This window comes from Rousettus aegyptiacus, unplaced genomic scaffold, assembly GCF_014176215.1.
Source record: "Rousettus aegyptiacus isolate mRouAeg1 unplaced genomic scaffold, mRouAeg1.p scaffold_m13_p_2, whole genome shotgun sequence".
Lineage (NCBI taxonomy): Eukaryota > Metazoa > Chordata > Mammalia > Chiroptera > Pteropodidae > Rousettus > Rousettus aegyptiacus.
This window is the reverse complement of record NW_023416295.1, coordinates 161,480,677-161,494,389: the sequence shown is the minus strand read 5'-3', so window position 1 is coordinate 161,494,389 and position 13,713 is coordinate 161,480,677. Positions and strand designations below refer to the sequence as shown.

General features: G+C 35.0%; 1 protein-coding gene across 8 annotated transcripts in view; it reads right to left on the bottom strand.

Moving 5' to 3' along the window:
• The window catches only part of ANO4 (anoctamin 4), a 322,241-nt gene that overhangs the window by 152,713 nt on the left and 155,815 nt on the right, over positions 1–13,713 (bottom strand). For 6 of the 8 annotated variants that reach the window (XM_036237351.1, XM_036237349.1, XM_036237352.1 and 3 more), the window contains one exon: positions 3,763–3,867. The exons of the other annotated variants lie outside the window; for them this stretch is intronic. In XM_036237351.1, coding sequence (XP_036093244.1) covers positions 3,763–3,867 — 105 coding nt within the window. The remainder of the gene's footprint in view (positions 1–3,762; positions 3,868–13,713) is intronic. 8 annotated transcript variants of the gene reach the window in all.

Sequence of the window (13,713 nt, the reverse complement as noted above, 5' to 3'; positions counted from 1 at the left end):
ATGTACGTCAGCTCCTCCCTCTCCCCCATCTTCCTCTTTAAAGAGCATGACTACAAGATTAGAAATAAAATAGGAAATCAGGGCTCAAGAAATCAGATTCGAAATGACTCACTGGATGGCAGAGAGAAATGACTCAGGCCCCTCAGCCGCAGAAGCACAGAGCACCACCGATGGAGGGCCAGCTGTCTGATTACACAGCCACACGTGCAAGCACACAGGTCGGACAATAGGGTGCCAACCACCCAATCATCCTCCCAACCTTTGCGTTCTCATTTCGAGCACTCTGCTCTGTGCTCCCTTTCCTTCATTTGAACCTAACGGATTACAACATAACAACGTTTGCAGGGTACGAATGCCACTCAAGAGTCCCCACGGTCTATATCTGCATATGCTGGGAATCAAGGGTAAGACTTTCACCCATTATCATTACATCAAGCTAAGTCATTCCCCAGGCCCCATCCCACTGGCTTGATGCAGAGTTTAGTTTTGTAGGTCATCGCTGACAATCCCACCCCTCTCCCTCACACATTCAGGACAGTACAAAGGTTCCAGAGGTTTTATAAACAGCAGAAGGTCAGGCCTCCGAGCCACACTGGCTACTGCGGAGCTGCCCCCTTTGCAGGTCTACAATGGAATTCATTCATTCACTCACTCATTAACATAATTTATTAAGTAGCTACTATATTCCACACTCTGGCTCAAGGTACGAAAGACACAACAAAGAAACAGGAAGATGATACCGCTGCCATTCCACAGTCTCTAAAGTTCCCTGAATGCTGCAGGATCTGTTCCTTCCTCAGCCTGGGGAATGTCAGTCATGGCTGGCATTTGGGTGGCTCACGAGTAGCTTTCCAAGCACACAGCACAGCCATTCTCCATCCCTTCCTTTTCACCCACCCACAAGAAGCCATGCTACCACTGCAGGACACTCTGAGAGGGTTGTCTTAGGAAATTTCTCTCCGTCTCCCTCTTTTCTTCTTTTCCTATCCATTATATGGCCACACATAAAAACTCTTCTCCTAGAAAGTCGTTGTTTTCATTGTGAACAACAAAATGTGATCTGTGTGAACATTTTCATTTTTCTTGAATTGAACTACACGCCGAAACATTCAATATTGCTTCAAAATAGTATGCCTAGCACAGTGCCTGGCACATAGCAGGTGAGATGGATAGATGGGAAGATGGATGAATGGATAAAGTAACACTTTTCTTCCTTATAAGCTATGTATCTGATATGGGGGAAGTTGAGAAATAACTTATGGATAGCCAGCCACTCTGAGGTATCTTCTTTTGAATAGAGAAAGCTATTCAAAAGAAAGCACATAAGCACTATAAGAAAAAGACTGTAAATGTATTTTACAGTGTAGAAGCATAGGGAGGAATTCTTACGTTAAGATATAACAACGCAGAAATAAAAATTTTTATATCCAAAGTAGTTCGTTTTTCCTAATCATTTTAATTTAACCTTTTATTTAGCAGAACAAGGGCTGACAAATGATTAAATCATGACTCTAATCACATATTTTTCATATAGCTTTGGGGAGGTATAATCAGTTTTTTTCACTTTAAAAAATGATTAAATGACTATCTGCTATTACTTAGGGTTGTTTTAACAATGAAAAGAGATAGAATGGAAAAGCGCTTACCATAATGCTAGCCTATCTCAGACTCTAAAAATGTTTGAAATACATACGTTCTCCTCTCCCTCCCTCCTTCCCTCCCTCCCTCTCTTTCACATGTTCTATCTCTCTCTTCCCTGTAGCTTGATCTTGAAGATCATACATATATGTTCACAAAATTCTAAGAAACCGATGACATCTTTCCATCACCCTGCTAATTGCAACAAAAATATTTCAAGGAGTTGTAATGATGTTCAAATCATACACATATTTTACATTTTTATATGTTGGTCTCTCAAAGTTTCCTACAAACAACAATCTAAGGTACAGTCCCTTGAAAAACCAGACTATGCATTTTTATGTTTAGAAATATCAGCAAACTAGTTAAGCATCTGAATCACATTTGAAATCTAGACAAAGATTGAAGGCAGATGAATGGCCCAAATCTTTCCTACCAGAAACAGAAAGGACCCAGGCTATGTGGGGAGCTTCCCAAACCTACTTAGCATAAAACTTATTTTTTAACAAGAAAACAAATAGGTTACTTCCAAAATATGAGAAAAATTTTAAACCTACAAAAAAGTTGATTTGCATTTTAAAGTGAAGTAATATTTCCTTTTCATTATTATTAAACTTAAATATTAAATACTTACACTTATACTCTTCTGTCTGTTCGGAAAGGAGTCACTATGCTAAACTATAAAATAGTTAACATCATATACGAATGTGTCTTTACGAAGATAAGCTAACAAAAATTACTATATGGTCTCAAACATTTAGTTCACTTTGCTATAAATTCACTCAGCCCTAAAAAATTTAAGTTCATCTCCTGTACTTGCACAGAAACCAGCTTTCATCATTTATTAAAAATTTTTAAAATCCTTTCAGCATTGTATAATCTATCATCTTTCAAATCAGATGAAGTAATTACATAATTTTATAACTTACTATGAAAAGTTATTTCCTTTCCAATGTCTATTAATTTGATTTTTATTCCGCTGGGGAAATTTTTTCTCTCCTATTCATTAACCTCATCTGAAGGGATGGCCCTCAGAACTAGCCTCGTCTTCAACATTAGGATCCTTCACCTCAATGAGTTTAAAGCCTATACCGAGTGCATTCACAAAGGAATTAAATGGAGGGTAGGAGACTACCCCGCCCCCCATTCTAGTCTGGTCTCCATTATTTATCATATTACCTTGGTACTTAACTTCTCTCACTCTAAGTTGTCCTACCTATGAAGTGAAGATGTATTAATTATCTGATAAGGTCAGGAGGGAAGTATCATGACACTAGAGGACAACTATAAAAATGCTTAGAATTGTTATTAAAAAATGCAATGTCACAAAAGTAAACTTAGCAAAAAAAAATTGCAGTAGTTCTCTATGCAATGCTCTTCAGATCCAAATCCTTCAAATGCAACATCTTATAATACTGTTTGATAGTAAAGGAGGAGCATGACAATCTAGAATTAGAGCTCGGATAACAAGACACAAATGCTAATGACTTAGTATGTAATACTGCATACTCGTTCTCAATACTTAATCTATAACTTGAGTAAATATATTATGATAAAATTCGTAGTGAAATCTAGAAAACACAAATAAAGTAGTATAAGAAGAGTAAACCTTGATTAATCAAAATGCTTAGAAGAGAGGGGTTCACTTATGGGTCACAACCCATCATCAATGACCTCAGATACCTGTTTTGGAGAATAAATTCCTAATTTCAGTTTACTGCATTGACACTTACTTCCTACTATTTATATTTCAGCAAAGGAATAGTAGTCTGCTTTCTTAAAATATTTCTTTCATTATGATTAATCAAGGAATCTAAAAAATTACAATACCTAGTGATTTAGTAAATATTATAGCATTTTCAATTTACAGAATTTATAATTCCACTACGGTTTTCCACACACTTCTTCAAAGATCCCAATATTATGTGGTTCAGTTTCACAAACTAAACTCTTATTTCACTAACCATCTCTTCTAGTCTCAAAATTATTTTACCTAATATCTCTTATAAAACATCATCATATTTTTTCAAAGCTTTGTATCCAAGGTGTTTAGTTTTAATACCCCTCCCAAGGATTATAATAGTTTCTCCTTTCATGGTGAATTTAAAATTTGAGTGAACTTACTTTCTTGTATTGCATTAAGAATCTCTGAAAAGTCCACATCACTCTTTGGGCCGTCAGGTAGTATTTGCATATCCAACTGGTAGCCTTGCAAATCCACACCTCCTTCTAGAGAAATGAAAGATATTCATGGAGTTTGCACCGGTTATCAGAGAGCCCGGCATTAGGGTCTCAAGGAGAAATAATGTCAAAATCTAAAATGAATAGCAGCTGGTTTGCCCATGATCCTCCCTCTTGGACAAATGACTTTCAAAAAATTATCAGCTACCTGTTCCTTACAGGGTCAAAAAGGTTTCATTGCATTTTCAATGCAAAAGCAAGGCAACTACTCTACTGCAATACCATGTTCTTTAGACTGCATTCTTTATCAGTATTTATTGATGATTTCCTAGGTGAAGAATATAACATGGTAGCCTGCATCTAAGGATATTTAAAATTATTTTCAGCTTCTGTATGGCTATTAAATAACATTCAACACAAACAGTTTGATACATATTCTTTTAACAACATAACAATTCATTTGTAGAGAAGTATTTAATATTCTTAATATCAAAGAAAAAATGCATCACTTTTTTTCCTTTACAGTTGGACTTCTCAATCTATCATGTATTTTTTTCAATTATATCAAAATACTTTTATTTATTCTATAAAGTAATTAAGCTCTTGTACTAGTTTTATCTGATGTATTTTTGCTATGTTCTGATGAATATTTTTATGCTGTTCCACGCACTTATAGAACATTTAAGGAAGTCAAAGAAACCAAGATCTCAAGAAGCAACTTTATCATAAACAATTATAAAGCTATGAATACTTCTTAAAGTACCAGTAAGAACATCTTCAATTTGAGGAGTCTGGAAGGACTATAAGCCAGTGCTAAAATAAACACATAGTCTGATGAATACAATCAGGCACAGCCTAACTTCCAATATTTTGGTAAAATAATTATTTTATAAGCCCAAGAATTATTCTTAGCTTTGAATAAAATTTCAGTTATATCTCTAAAACTCAAGAGAAATAAGACACTCATTGTCTTATAGGCATGCTCCTTCTAGGAAGAAAATGAATACTAGTAAGCTAAATATAATAGAAGGTAGGCTTTAAGAGGACAGGGACTTTTGTCTGCTCTAACCCAGCACTTAGAACAGGTCAGCACTGAGCAGGAGCTCAACACATGTAGAGTAAACAAATGAATGAGGCTACGTAATAATTACAAAACAAAGGCAGCAGAGATACAAGTAAAGCTAAAGGCTCAGATTCTGGAGTCAGGCAGACCAGCATTTAAATCCTTATTAGATAACATTAAGTCTCAATAAATCTTAGTTTCTTCATCCATAAAATAGGGGTGATAAAAACAGTCTCACAGAGTAGCCCTGAGGACTAAATGAGATAATGCACAATAAGCTTTTAGGTGTCACACAGTCGGCACTCAGTAAATGGAAGCCATTACTATCACCATCCACAATCATTTATTAGAGCAAGACTGGTATTTATATAGAAACTAGCTATTGAATAATGAGCAGGAAGGCGTAAGTCAGTTCTCTGGGAAAGTCAAGCAATGCAGAGAATTTTTTAAATGCTTGTATGCAGTTGCCTCATAGTGAAGTGTGAAGTTATCTCAAGACTTAGCTTCCCAATGGGACAGAACAAAGATGCTTCCTGCTGCCCAGAATTAAAATGGGTTATTTGCTTTTTCCCCCATGGCCAGCTACTTTGAATGGGTAGAAAAAAGTTCTAATGCTTATCAACCTTTCCTAAAGCTAGTCACCTTTGTTTTGTTCAATAACCAAAAACCTCACAATGACAATGAAAACAAAACAAAACACAAGCACATTCGATACCGCCTATTTGCCAGGTTCTGAGCTATGTACTTTATTATCTCATTTTGTCTCTCATCTTGAAGAGGACATGCAGTGAGAAGGAATACTTTGCTCAAAGTCACACAGCTACTGAGTTGTAATGATATAATACCATCCACGCTCTTAACTAGTACCTAAGCAGTCACAAAAGAGGCTATTAGAAATAAAATAATTGGAAATACCAAAATCCCATGTTCTAGTACTTCGGGCCAAAACAAAAGCTATTATATAACCTAAAAAGCAAGTGACTTCCTAAATAGACTAACAGAAGTTCACTATATTTGCTTATTGTTTGTGGTAGTCAGTAGTTCATAAATTCAGGTAGTAGTAATGACTACAAAATACTTATAATTTTAATAACTAAAATTTCACAAATTTTTAATCAATTTTTTGTTAGAGGACATTTTAAGAGTATAAGAAGTTTCAAAAGAAGCAACATGAAGGAAGCATTCAGGTCATTAAATGCTTAAGATATAATGAAAAAGCTAGGAAAATGGATAAAAGGAAACATATAGATATGTATCAAGTGTATTAAAAACACACAACCTGCTTAAATGACTAGAAAAAAAGAAAAATATTTCAAATGGGTATAGAAGTTATCTCTCAGCTGTGAAATTATGAGTATATTTTGATTTATTAGTTATCTTTTCTATGTTTTTTGCAATAAAAATATTTTTATAATTTTAAAGTCATTTAAAAATTCAGATTGTGGCAGTGGAGGTTATTAAGTATTTAAAGCTGAGAATTCAAGATGAGGACTACAGACGTTAAACCATTAAGGAACTAATTTAATATAAGATTTTCTACATTCAGATCACATGTAGAATCCCTTAAGTTATTTTTCTTTCTCTGCTCTAGAAGAAATATAAAATATACTTTCGAAAAGTATAATATAATGGTCTGGAATTTCTGGCAGTAAAGTCATTCATTCAAATCAAACATGACAAAGCAGGGGCTCCTGTAAAACAAGGACTTTTGTAAACTTCCTAAATGGAAAGTGATCACTCTCAGATTGATCTTGCAAGGACGCTCTCAAATTAATTCTACCAGGTGACAATGTTCACCTTTAGCTCTTACTGTCCAAATGAAAGAGACAAAGTAAATTCAATATACAAAAAGTTGTATGTTTATTTTGAACTTCTGATATTTAATTATTTATTGTTAGTGCTATAGTTTTGATGTGATTTCTAAAATGCTGAAAATCAGAGTTCTTCTCCAGTTATGAATGTCTCTACTTGGAGTAGAAGCACGAAGCTTTGAAAAACTAGGGAAGACGGTGAAGAGGTCATGCTCTCAAAATGAAGAATCTTTAAAATCTAACCCCACTTGGCCTCAGTAACTGACATGCAACTAAGTACAGTCCCAAGGAAATTAAACAAATAAATTACATTAAAAAACAAAGCTCAAATATTCCTGAAGATGTGGACAATTTTTAAAAATCAAAAATAAATACAAAATTCATGTCATCTCCACATTTGCCTTAGCTTTTCTCTCACTTGATTGATAGGAGTGTTTGTACTCAATTCTTAATTGTGATTCTGTACTAGCAGTGAAGTCGAAAGTAGTTTCAATAAAAAGTAACCCTGATACCAGCACTTACATTTAATAAAAGTTCTTTAGCTGAGCAAACACCATTTTAAAAATCCATTTTAGATCCGTATCTAAAATCCACGGATTTTAGCCAATGGCTTATATGCACAAATGGAACCAAAGAAACAAGAGTCCGAACAAGAGTTTCTCAAGTAGCAAACATATTGATGCCTCTCCCATCCCATCTCTGTCTAAAGAAATTCCTTTCTACTTTGAAGGCCCATCCTAAATGCGCGGCTTGATTCTAGCATGTACCACCCACCAAACCCATAGAGCTCTCCATATTTTATCTTTTCTATGATACATGTTTTCCATCAAAAATAACATAGGTAAAGTAAGTAGCATGGTGTGGAACAGACACAAACAAAGTGTGAGTTCCTGTTTGTCCCCACCTACATGTCCTCCTTACCCAGAACCCTCAGCTAGACTGTAATGTGATGGGGGCCTGGGGCCAAACCACGTTCATCTTTTTTTATCTCCCACAGAGCCTAAAACGAGGCCTTGAAAAAAAAAAAAAAAAAACAGTTGCTCAGTTAATGTTCTTTTACTGTAATTTCACATTATTAGTAACAGTAATGGATATAGACTAAGATTTTCCTCTAGTCCACAATTTTAAGGAATTTCTGAGAGGTTATTTATAGGCAATCACAAAAAAAAACACATTCTAGATCATACGTTTGCTTTTTTTTTTTTTGGTAAAATTTTTAAAAATTTTGTCAGATAATAAATTTTAAAAATCTTCAAGTACCAAAGGGCTTATAATGTAAACCAACAGTTGTCTACCCCTTCCCCTTTCTCAACCCCGGTACCATTCCCTTTAAGAGTTCGTGTTTTTACTTCTTTTAGATATATCCATGTGTGTATTCCATTGTTTCTGGATCAATTTTACACATTACTTATTGTCTTATGCTATGATACAAGACAACACAACTTAAAAAATTTTTAAAAAGACAATATAACATTTTACTGCCACTCTCCCTTACCCTTCACCCACCCATCAATCACTATTCCTAGCTATTCTATTATATTGTCTCAGTTTAGAAACTTTAAATAAATTACTTAGAATGCAATTTCTTGTTTGATCAAATATAGACAGTTCTTGAATTTAAAAATTAACACATAATGGCATGAAAAGCAGATTTTGACACTACACTGACCTGGATTTGAATCTCATGTGTTTATGACTGTGATCCACTAAATAATGAGCCACATTTCAGTCATTTTTTAAAACAAAAAAGATAATTTTTTGAGGCTCTATTAAAATTGATAGATAATTATTTGCATGCATGTAAATAATTTAGCTCATAGTGTTAGATTATCATGATCCACTGAAAACTTCATGTGACATATTCCTTCTCTGAACAATGAAGTTCAATTCCAGGTTTAGGGCGTAGACTAAATTAAAAACAATTCCATAAAAAAAAAAAAATCCTGTAATTGGACTTAGAATAGTATTACATATTGAAACAGAAATAAAGTGTGACAAATCAAATTTTACCTTCCCCATGAAACGATAAAAGATGGAGGACTCTGTAAAGTAGGCTTTAGGAGACAAACAGTTATTTCTCATTATTTCCTCATAATAAATGATGCTAGATTTGAGCTGCTATCAATATTCCAGTTATCTTCTACAAATAAAAATCAGTAGTTCCTGTCTTGAGAAATGTATTTAATATCAATCCTCAAATGCAGAATATTTTTTTTTATGGAATAGGAAGTGGTGATATTTCAAAATTTGATATAAATATCTAAAATCCCCACATGTAATATTTTTGGACTTAACAGGCTACGAAGACACAATTTTTGATATTTAGGGTTTGTTTTTAGTTCCCCATAAGTGAATTCAGTGTTTCTAAGACAGTGTTAAGATGGAGAATATTATTAAGAGGGGAGGGAAGTACATTCCGTCTTCTTTACAGACCTTCCCTCTATCAGCCAGTGTCTACAACTAACTTTTAAGAAGAAAAAAAGAAAATAAATTCAGTTCTTCTGGGGATCTGAAATTGAATATCCTAAATTTACATAGGGGATATTCCACTAGTTTTGGAAAAACTTTCCATCTCTGTTTCTTAACTTCAACTATAGTGCTTTTCAAAATCTACTTAGGGTGCCATAAGCTAAAAAGGCTTCACAATAGAGAATGCTTCCTGAGTGCTATTGTAAAAAAAAAAAAAAAGAAAGAAAGACACACCAGTCACACCCTTACATGAGTGTTGTGTCGCTATAAATCTAGTGACGTGGCATGACCATTCTCTTACAGAAGAAAGTTCAGCTTTGTGAGTAGGACTAAACAGATTGGTTCACCCACATGAGTCACTATGAAAGCTAAAGATACTCCTTCAAATGATTAACACTGAGTAGTTCTAAGGACCCAATTTTGGACTGGGTCCTGACAGGAGGACCACATTTGGCTAATAGCAGGCGGATGTTCCTCAGGCCTAAAATGGAAATAATAACCCCATTGCTTCAGCCAGTAATGGCTGACCTTCAACAAAATTGCTTCCATGTTTCCCAGGATCGACAAGATAGTTATCTCCTAAATTATAATGCGTCCCTGTGCAAAGGCTTCCAAAGAGAACGCGGAAATCTGAGCTGCAAAGCTCCAAGTAGCAGGAAGGATTTGTGCGTCATATAGGCAGAGCTCCGTGGGGGTCTTCCCGTCTCCTAGACACTGTGGTCTGTTGCTGTGATGACAGGGACTCTTGCGAAGGAAGGGAGGAAACTCAGGATGAGGAGGGGTTACAGAATAGAAACCATGAGACTTTCAGCAACACTAAAATGTTGTTTACTCTCTTAATTTGCATGGTCAATCTGAGTGTACAGAAAGGCTCAGGCTGTAGGTATGGAGTAAATTCTTACAAGACAAAAGCCTCATGGGAGCTCATACATCAGCCTCTTGCCTCTCTCTAACTCAGGGAATTAAGCAGAGCAGAAATTACCATTAACTGACTCCTATGTTTAAGGGCTTAGGCTGGGCTTAGGGCTTTGGCCACTAGTTACAGTGATATGATCTTGAGCTGAATAGTTATTTAAATCTTTCCAAGCTTCTTAAATATAAAATTACTTGCAAAAGCCCCAGGCGCAAGATGAAGTTTTAAATTCCATAAACCACAATACGCTTTCCAGAAATTAACCATTTGGTTTTCTTTCTGGCTGCCTTTCCTATAGCTTTTCTTCATTCACTTTGTGTGTTGAAATGGTTGTGAAAACGTTCTTTGGAAAATTCTCTCTAAATGTATCATATAGATCAAAATATACACATATACCCCTCAGCAAAGGGGGAAAATGCAAATTTCAAAGGAAAGAATCTGGTATGTATTTTTAGACAACACAATTTTGTTATTCGGCAAATGACAGCAAGGAACACAGATACCAATGCCCACATTTGCTGAGGCCTAAAATAGCTTGTTTTCCTAAGCATCCCCCTATTTACTAAACTCTCATCACACATCTTAAGAAAAAAAAAAAAAAACTCTTAAAGAGGAAGCGATTCAAATGAAGGATGATTAGTGTTATTTCTAAACCATAGCACTATATAACAGTTCTGAAAGACCATATTGACCTTCAAACACAATGAGGAATAAAACGAGTCCTAAAGAGCTCTGTTTTGTTTTCCATATAATTTCAAAGCAATGTGGAAGATCTTATCTTCCAGCCATACCAAAAATCCATTCCAAATATAGGAAAACAAATATGTCATTTCAACCACGCTTCATATCTATCTAGTCAAGAAAGGCAGTCAGATTCCTTAGCTCAGTGAAGAAGCTTTGGTATAACTCCCCCCACTCCCAAAAAAAAGTCTGTTTCCAGATAAGGTGATGAGAAAATACCAAAATTTCACATTCAACTAATTTTCACTTTCAAGAAGAAGAAAAAAAAAATGGCACAGTGGGAGGAAAAAGAACCCATGGGAAATTACAGGCATAGTTTCAGTCTGTTCCCTAATTTGAGACCAGGCCTTGACATGAGGGTCAGAAAGTAATCTTTGAAACTCAGAGAAACAGGAATGAGTTTCACAATATTGAAACTAGAAAAAAGGGAGGATGAAAAAACAAAGGTCTATTGCAGAGTAGAACAAAAAAGGTGCTTTAAAAGACAGCATCACTTATATAGAAAGAAATAATAGCCTGTTAAAGTGACTATGTATGTTTTCAATGGAACCCTAATGGTCCTTTCTTCAGTATGGTCTTCTTATACTATGGTTTCAACTATTATCAAGCTTTTAATTTAAATTTTCCAAGGCTTTGTTTACTAACTTGCTAAAAATATTGCTATCAAGTTGCTTGAAGAAGGTAACATAGCACATTGAATGAGAGAATCAAACTACCCGAGTTGAAATCTCGCCTCCACCACTTACTGGCTTGTCTTTGGGCAAGTTACTTAATCTTCACTATGCCTTAGTTTCCCAAACATAAAATAAGGATAACGCCATGAGAATATTGTGAAAATTAAATGGGATAATGAACACAAATAGCTTAACAGAACTTGAAGTTGGAAATATGGTAGAGTGCTTAATAAATTGCAGCTATACTTTTATTATTTTCAAACATTTAATTTTTCTGTATACAGACAGTATAGTCTACCGTCATTCTAGTTCACTGGTTTTGCTGAATTGTCTCTTAACATTTTAAAATTATATGTCCATCTCTCTACCATATTAACATGTCCCAGAATTTAAATGCCACATCTATATAAGCAAAAAATAATCATGCATAAAGGGAGAAAGGACTGCTTAGGGTTTAAAAGACAGAGAAAAGGTTTAAATTACTTGGGAAAATAAACATATCAACAAATCATTTTACAAACTATAAAAGAGAATAATGGACATATTCTGTGACTAATGACATTTCTCTAGGACTACATGATGGATCTAACAGATTTTAAAAAAAAAGGCAGAAAAGAGAAGAAATATTTTAGATTTCAGAAGGCTTCTAATTCTCAATATGGCTTAGTCATTAGTGAGATAATTTGAGCTATATTCACTAAGCTTTATAATTTCAAATGCAAAAATTGCAGTCAATATTTCTGTTTACTCTGCTCTTTACCCTTATAGTCCCAAGCCTGGTGCGACTTAATATTTTTAGTTAGCCTATAAAAGAGAATAGAAAACAATATTCATTAATTAGGAGTGGCTAAATTATAAGGTCAAAATGAAATCAATGTACAAGAGAAATATCTGAAACAATCAGAAGAAAGGAGAAACCATACAAACATGAGACGGAGGTAAGTGGCTCCTGTATCAGTATAGCATAATGAGAAGCCATCTTACTGGTATCTGGCGCGGGTTAACTGCGGAACTAGTATATGGTGCAGTGACTGAGCAAGAAAATGATTCAGGAGAGATGTCAGGCTTCTGGATTTTGTCTGTGATGATGGTGACAACAAAAATGATCACTACCATTTATTACTGAGCACCTACTGTGTGCTAAGGATCGCACCGAGCATTTTACATGAATTTGTTTAATTGTCATAACAGTGCTGAATAGGGTTGCTAGATGTAACACATAAGAACACAGGGTGTCCAGTTAAATTTAAATTTCACATGAAGAACAAATATTTTTATTATAAGTGTGCCTCATACAATATTCGGCACATATTTACACCAAAAAGTACTCACAGTTTTTCTGAAATGTAACCATGATCTTGTATTTTATCTGGCAGCCCTAACAGTGTGAGACAGGTATATTAATACCTTAAGACTGCTGATGAGAAAACTGAGCTTCAGAGAAATTAGGTCGTTTGGCCAAGTCTGTATAGCTTTCAGGCAACACATCTGGGTTTAAAATATCTAACAACGAAGCTCGCATTCACAACCAGCATAATGTACTGTCTCTATTATATCTTCCTATATCTGGATGGCCATCCCTTCATTTTCCTACTGATATCCTGGTTGACCTTCAAAGTCATATTTGTAAATCACATGCCTTTTGAATCCTTCTTAAATATTCTCCAGTAAGAACATTTCCATAACTTTATTTATATCTCTGTTCCACCCCTTAATACAGTCTGACTTCTATTATAGCAGGTTAAGTACGGATCCCTGCAGTGGACATTCTTCCATGTATATTTCCCTTTTCTAACATCACTTCTATTTTGTTTAGGGGAAGTATCTTTCCTTTACTGTGTGCAGCCTGGGTGAGAGGAGAAATCAAGGGCGTTTTACCCTCCTATTATAAAAGATGAAGGAGGAACGTCCATCTGCTCCATCCTTTCTCTCATCACCCTCTACACAACCAAGACAAAGGTGCATGGCCAGTAGGACATCTCTCTCAGGTCTTTGAAACTTGAGCCGAATAATGTAAAATTTTTTTTAAATGCTAAAGATTCAATTACTCCAGGCAGTTGAATAATTCTTTTCTTGATTTCTATTCCTTTTCCAAGGCTGGTTCTCCAGTCTTTCCTTTCATGTCATCCAGATCTAAACTCCTTTTCTGCTTGGATTAAATAATTGGTTTCAGTTATTTATAACCAAAGAACACTGATGGATCACCTTTTTGGACATGACTGT